We start from the raw sequence: 6,721 nt of genomic DNA on the forward strand, positions 1-6,721 counted from the left end.
GGGCAGCGGGGGCCCGGCAGCCTCTCCCCGCCATGGGCCAGTGCGGGGCCGTGCTTCTCACGCAGCAACCCCAGGGGGGCTCCGCGTGCGCGGAAAGGCAACCAGAACGAGCGCTTCCGCATCTCCCCCTGGGGCTCATCCCGCGGCGGAGGGGCTGATCCCGTGTTCCTGCGTGGATGCCCTGAGGGAGATGCTCGCCGCCGCGCCCGCCGGTAGGGCAGCCAGGAGCATGGGTGTGATGGTGTTTGTGGTGATCGGGGCAGACCCCTGGAAGGTACAAAGCCCGCCAGGGCCCAAAACCTCGGGCACGCCCCACCGTGCTCAGCGCAGCGGGCGCCGGCACAGTCCGCGGGCCGGGACTGGCATCCTGCAGAGGCTAGGGGCCGTGCAAGCTTTGCAGCCTCGACGGGGCGACAGACTGCTCCCGATTCCCGGCCCCGTTCTGGCCCCGAGAGCCCTCGAGGGATGGGCTTCCGCGGGCCAGGCACTCTTCTTGCCCTAGAGAAGCAGAGTTTCTGTGGTTTCTCGGTTGTGCTGGGGGGCTCCCACGCCCACAGAGGAGGTCTTTACCGCCTTCCCGAGCCAGGGTCGGGCTCCATCCCTCGATGAAGCCTCGGTTTACTGGGCCGGGGCGTATACAGCAGCGAGCACTCCAGCAGAGGCAGGGCCAGGCGTGCTCCAGGTCCCCTCGATGCAGGGTGTGCGCCCTCTCATTCTCCCGGCGAGGGGCATTGCGTGGTCCTGTGGAGTGTCGAAAGTGGGTGCCGGTGGACCAGACTCTGCACGCAGCTCTGCCCTGGCCCCATGTCCCGCCCATTCTCTGGACCTTTAGCACCTCCTGGTCCCCGTGAAGGTGGCTGCCAGCTGGACTTGTCGTGTGGTCATTGACTCTGAAGAGAAGGCAACGTGCCTCTTGGCGTGTCGTTCCTTTCCCCCTCCCCTCTCCTCCCCTCCCCTCCCCCCCCGGCTCTCCCCCATACTTGTTCTTGCCCTCAGCGAATTAAAATAACGAAGAGTCAAGCGCTGGTCATATATTTTCTTCGCTGGAGGGTGGTGCGGAGAGGTGTCGTTCCGCCACCTCTCCCAGGGAGCAGGAGGGGGCCAGGTGAGACATCCGTGCTGAACAAATATTGAAAGAAGGGCTTTTGCGACACAGGCGGTGCTGGCCCACGTGCGATGCCGTGGCCCAGGCTCCGCTGATACCGGTTCCTGGTTTTTGCAAGTTTCCTTTCGTAACGTCTTAGGCAACTCGAGAGTTGCCAAAGAGGAGAGAGGAGCCTTTCCCGCGCCTCAGGCGGTTCCTTCGGGGACGGTCGGTACTCATTTCTCACATGTACCAAACTGGAATCGTTCATCTTTAAAGCCGCCACTGCCGCAGGGGCGAGGGCTGAGTTCAGCACAGATTGGGAATCGCTTCTGCCGGGCGTCGCATCAAGCGGCGAGGAGGCGGGGAGCGATGTTTCATTGCCCGCGCACCCCAGCAGGCAGAGCACCAGCCGTGCCCGGGTCAGGGTTCTCCCTGCACGAGACCAGTCCCACGCATTGCTTACCTCCCCTGAGGCACTGCTCACAAATTTTCCACACTGGGTCTGAACGGTTTCAAGACAAGCTCCGAGCCATCAGCGGTTTGGAAACAGTGGGTTCCCGAAATATCCCCCTGCTTCCCTTTGCACTCCCATCGCTGGGAACTGCCGGGCCGGCCGCGAAAGTCCCGTCGGTCCTGCCGGAGCTGCCTTGCAGGGACGGACAGACCTCACAAACTGACTTCCCAGACCACCTGCCTGAGTTTTGTGGCCCAGTGGTGTCGTGCCGCCTCCACAGTGTGACATTGGCAGCCCGGTGCTGTAGGGCTCACCCCGGCTGTGCGGTACCGTCGTGCGCCAAAGCAGAACGGGCACAGCTAACCCTGGGGAAGGGGGAAAGATTCTGGCGTGGTAAATGGGCTGGGGTCCCCCAGCGTCTCTGGGCACGCATTGTGCTTGAATCAGAGAGAGATCCTCTTCTCTTTCTTACCCCCAAAGCCTTCAGATACTGCCGTCGGGGAGGTGCTTCACCACTGCGTTGACGAGAGGTGCTCCTGGAGCCTGTCACGCTCTCAGGGACAGGGACAGACCGTGGTCAAAACGCTGCGCTTGAGAGAAGGCTGGTGGCAGAGGTTTTGCGGAAAAGAGCTTGTTTTGGGGTTTTACTCCTCCTCAGGATCTGGCGGCACTTAACCTGTCTGACCTGGGCAAAATGCTGCAAGATGGACTATGAGTCAGCGCAGGAGTGTGTGTGTATGTGAGCCTGTGTGTCTCGAGTGGGTGCAGCGATATCAGGAGTCACTCGACAAAGTTGCTCATCAGCTTTCAACTGCCCGACTCCAGCCAGAGTGTGGCAGGAGCAAGGACTCGCCACCCCATAGGTGATGACTCCTTGGGCATGCAAGAGAGGGAACAGAGCCAGCTCCGTGGCCCGGAAATTCCCCCGAAATCACCTCAGTGTTGCTAGGGTTTTGTTTTCTTCTTTTTCCGTGTGTTTCGCGGTAGGAATTACATGGATCCGAGAGGGATGCACGGTATATGTCAGATTTATACTTGTGTTTCTGGCTGTGGTGCTCCACCCGTAGCGTTCATTCCCCGCCTGCACTCATGCCAGGCAGGGCGGGAAGGAGCCGGCCCATTTGCTTTTGGAAAAGGAGATTGTCCAGCCGCAGGCGCGACCCGGCCACAGTGGAGAAGGACAGGGCTCGCGTTTAGGTGCATATCAGGGGGACAATAGGACCACGGGCAGGGGCACAGGGACGTCACCTCGGCAGCGCAGCACAACTGTGGGACCGGCTGTGGATGAGCTGGCGGCTCCCGGGGGCCATGGGGATGCAGGGGTGGTCGTGGGTCGTGGGCTTCCCCGGACTACGCGGCACCTCCACCCCCCTAGCAGCCTCAAGGGCCGGGCCCTGCTAGCAGCGCCTCACGCCCGGCTGCCGTGGAGTCGCCAAGCATTTGCCCTCCCAGCGCTGAAAGCGGAAAGGAGGGACAAGGATGCTCCCGTTGTAAGGGGGCAGCGCGGCCCCCCGGGAAGCCCCGGGGCGGGGAAGGGGAAGCATCGCTGCTCCTTGCGGTGCGGAAGCTCTGTTTGCTCTTTCAGGTGGGTCTTTCGTCTCGGTAGGACAGGGCTGTTCGGGAGCAGCGATCCGAGGGCGAGGGATGACTGCCAATCTACGGCTGGGGACGCCGAGAGGCCTCCTGGCCGTCGTGCTCCGTGCCACTCGGAGCGGTCCCCACCAAGCTCCGGTGGGCAGCGAGCTGGGCGGGAGCCAGCCATGTGCCCCGGCCGCACGGCATGTCAGCAGCAGCTCTGAGCGGCATGAACACGGTCACAGCCCAGGAGACCGAGGGAAGGGATTATTCCCCGCGCTCGACGCTCGTGAGGCCGTATCTAAGAACTGCGGGCGGTTTGGGACAGCCGCTGCAGCAAACAGCCGCGAGAGGTGAAGGGCCGACGAGGCAGAGGAAGCTGCAGCAGCTGCCCGGGGCGGGAAGGCTAAAGGAGCAGGGCTGGCTCAGCCTGGGGCAGAGGCAGTGTCGGAGGTATCCCGCAGCACTGCGGGCATGGGCATACAGAAGCCTGGCTCTTGGCAGAGGTGCATGGTGCGAGGTTGAGGAACGACGGGCATGAATGGAAACAGGAGTCCGGATGCCGAGGTCCCTGGTCCCGCTCTCCGGCTGGACGTGAACGGGGAGCCGCATCGCCGTTGCATGGTCCCTCTATGGACCACTCTCTCAGTTTACTCCTCCCGGGACGGGTGGCAGCTGTTCCCCGGCCACGCGTGGGAGCATTCCTGGCTTCGCGCAGAAGTCTCCACCTTCCCTTCTCGTTTTTTCTCGTGGTCCGTCTGCAAGCGGGACTTTCTAAGTTGTTCTTGCAAAGCTCTTTGTTCCCTCCCATGACTCACGCGTTTCCCTGCCGTTATCACGGCGATGTCAGTGCCTTTGAAGTCGAGTCATTTATTACTTTCCCGGAGCTGGCCCTGTCTTGCTCTGCTGATAGAGCCGGGTATGCTTCCACTCGGAGTTTGATCTCTGCCCGCGCTGGTGGCACACTGGAAAGTCACTTTCGATAAACCTCGACAGACTCTGCCGGACAAACTATTGCAGCGCTAATGACAGAGATAATCCTGTCCTAATCTGCCGAGTAATCCATTTCACCCCAGTGAGAATTTTTAAGGCTTTAATCAGTGAGAGTCAGTTAGGGAATTATTAACAGAGACTCCGCTGAACAAGCTTGTCCGGAGAGGGCAGTGGGAGAGGGAAAAGGAAAAACGCAACAGGGCCCAATGAGGTCAAAATCGATGCATGGCCGGGCGCAAGAGCTGACGTGATGTATTTTGATGTTACGATAGAATTGCCTTCAGTTCGAACGCCGCGAAAAACCCCGCGCCATCGATCCCCCCTATGCCCGCTCCGACTGGCGGTCTCGGGGGAGCGGGGAAGGCGCTGTGGGTGAGATGCGCGGGGTGGTGCCTCCCGGTGCCGCGAGGGAGCGAGGCTTTGCCCGTCACGGCCAAGGCGCGCCTTTCGGCAGGCGGATCCCGAGCAGAGGTGCCGAGGCGGACCGCGGCTGCTCTCGCCCGACGTGCGGGGAGCGGCGGTCGCGGCGGCCGCGGCGGGGCCGGGCGGGGGCTCTGCCGGGGCCCTGCCGCTCCCCCCGCTCGGGGCCGGTGCCGGCACCGCCCCCCGGCCCTCGGGGGCTCCGCGGGGTCTCCCCGGCGGGGGGCGCGGCCCCCCCGGCGCGCGCTGATTGGCTGGCGGCGGCGGCCGGCGGCACGCGCCCGGCCATGTCGTTATAAGACCCCTCGCGTGCCGGCCCGCGGCGCCAGCGGCTCCGGCCTCCTCCCGCCGCAGCGGCCGAGCGGCCCGGCCTCCCGCCACCCAGGGGCGGGCAGGGGCGGGGGCCCCGCCACCGCCGGGGCGGCTCGGCCCAGCGGGCCGGCGACAGCGGCTGCGGGCGCGTCCCCCGCGGGGCTGCCCCCCTGCCCCGTCCCGCCCCGTCCCGTCCCGTCCCCGTCCGCGCCCGGGGCCGGGCGAAGCATGGAGGCTGTGCTGCTGGAGCACTTCCCCGGGGGGCTGGACTCCTTCTCCTCGCCCCCCTACTTCGACGAGGAGGACTTCTTCTCCGAGCCGCCCCCGCGGGATGCGCTGGCCGCCGACGGGCTGCTGGAGCCGGACGTGGACTTCCTCAGCCGGCAGCTGCAGGAGTACTACCGCGACGGCGGCGACCCCGAGGGCGGCTACCGCTGCCCGGCGCCGGCCGCCGCCTTCCCGCCGTCGCCCGCCTCGCCCGGCTTCGCCTACGAGTGCTGCGGGGCGGCGGGCGCGGCGCTGCTGTCCCCCGGGGGGCGGCTCCAGGCGCTGGGCTCGGCCAAGCGGCGGCGGCGGGTGCGCTCCGAGGCGGAGCTGCAGCAGCTCCGTCAGGCCGCCAACGTGCGGGAGCGGCGGCGGATGCAGTCCATCAACGACGCCTTCGAGGGGCTGCGCTCGCACATCCCCACCCTGCCCTACGAGAAGCGCCTCTCCAAGGTGGACACGCTGCGCCTGGCCATCGGCTACATCAACTTCCTAAGCGAGCTGGTGCAGTCCGACCTGCCTCTGCGCAGCGCCAGCAGCGAGAGCTCTAGCCAGCCCAAGAAAATCATCATCTGCCACCGCGGCACAAGTAAGTGGCGGGCCGGCACGGCCCGGTACGGCCCAGCGCAGCCTGACTCCGCGCTCCGCAGGAATGCCGGTCCCAGCAATAACCCCTTGCCTTCCTTTCTCCCCCCTGTCCCCCAGGATCTCCCTCCCCGAGCGACCCCGACTACGGACTCCCCCCTCTGGCCGGTCACTCGCTGTCGTGGACTGATGAAAAGCAGCTCAAGGAACAAAACATCATCCGGACAGCCAAAGTGTGGACCCCCGAGGACCCGCGGAAGGTGAACAACAAACCCTCCGTCAACGACATCGAGAACGAGCCCCCCTTTGACTTCGTGGCGTGAGGCGTCGCGCGGGTGGTCCCCACCCCCGCCCTCTCTGTACATGCTGTATGTAGAGACCTATATTGTAAATGGAATTTAAGATTCAGACTCTAAGGGCAATCAACTTTATTTATCTATTTATTATGGAGTAGTGATAATGAGGTAGAATCGTCTGTTTTCATTATATAATTTATATAATTTATCCTGATTTTTTTAAGATATGCAATAGGTTTATTCCACCAGCACCTTTTTTTTTTCTTGGGGGGGGAGGGAAATATGCCAGAACCTGTGAAAATAATTTATTGCCGCACGTGGACTCTTCCTGTGTTTGTTAATAATAAACCGAATTATTCCTTGTGGAGCAGTGTATTTGTGGGAAGCGGCTGCCGACAGCCCCACCACATCCCGAGGATGAACTCCCGGCTTGGTCCCCAGGCGGGTTGAGCCCCGGGACCCGGTGGCACCCTCGGCCCAGATGCTGGCTCCACTGTGCCCCATCGCCGGCTCAGGCTGCTCTTATAGCGTCGGGGGGACGGGGACGGGAGGGGGCATACTTTCCCCTTCTCTCCTCCCCTTTGACGTCCTCTCCTGAAGTGCTTCCAACTGATGTCTTTGTCTACCTCTAGGAGGTCCCCTCCTTTCAGTGCCTCTGCACTGCTTGTGGTTTCCAGCTGGAAGATCCGAGCCCCCAAACACCAACTTTGCGAGGGTGTGTGTACCCCGCCGCCG

The 6,721-nt window shown here is 63.4% G+C and overlaps 1 protein-coding gene across 1 annotated transcript; it reads left to right on the forward strand.

Moving 5' to 3' along the window:
* The first annotated feature begins 4,955 nt into the window (after positions 1 to 4,955).
* On the forward strand, positions 4,956 to 6,351 carry PTF1A (pancreas associated transcription factor 1a). Its single transcript, XM_027751757.2, has 2 exons — positions 4,956 to 5,694; positions 5,811 to 6,351. Exons 1-2 carry the CDS (start codon positions 5,070 to 5,072, stop codon positions 6,011 to 6,013), a joined length of 828 nt encoding a protein of 275 aa, XP_027607558.1. The 5' UTR covers positions 4,956 to 5,069; the 3' UTR covers positions 6,014 to 6,351.
* The last annotated feature ends 370 nt before the right edge of the window (positions 6,352 to 6,721 follow it).

This window comes from Pipra filicauda, unplaced genomic scaffold, assembly GCF_003945595.2.
Source record: "Pipra filicauda isolate LSUMZ 115617 unplaced genomic scaffold, ASM394559v2 scaffold187_size1440530_pilon, whole genome shotgun sequence".
In the NCBI taxonomy this organism is placed as follows: Eukaryota; Metazoa; Chordata; class Aves; order Passeriformes; family Pipridae; genus Pipra; species Pipra filicauda.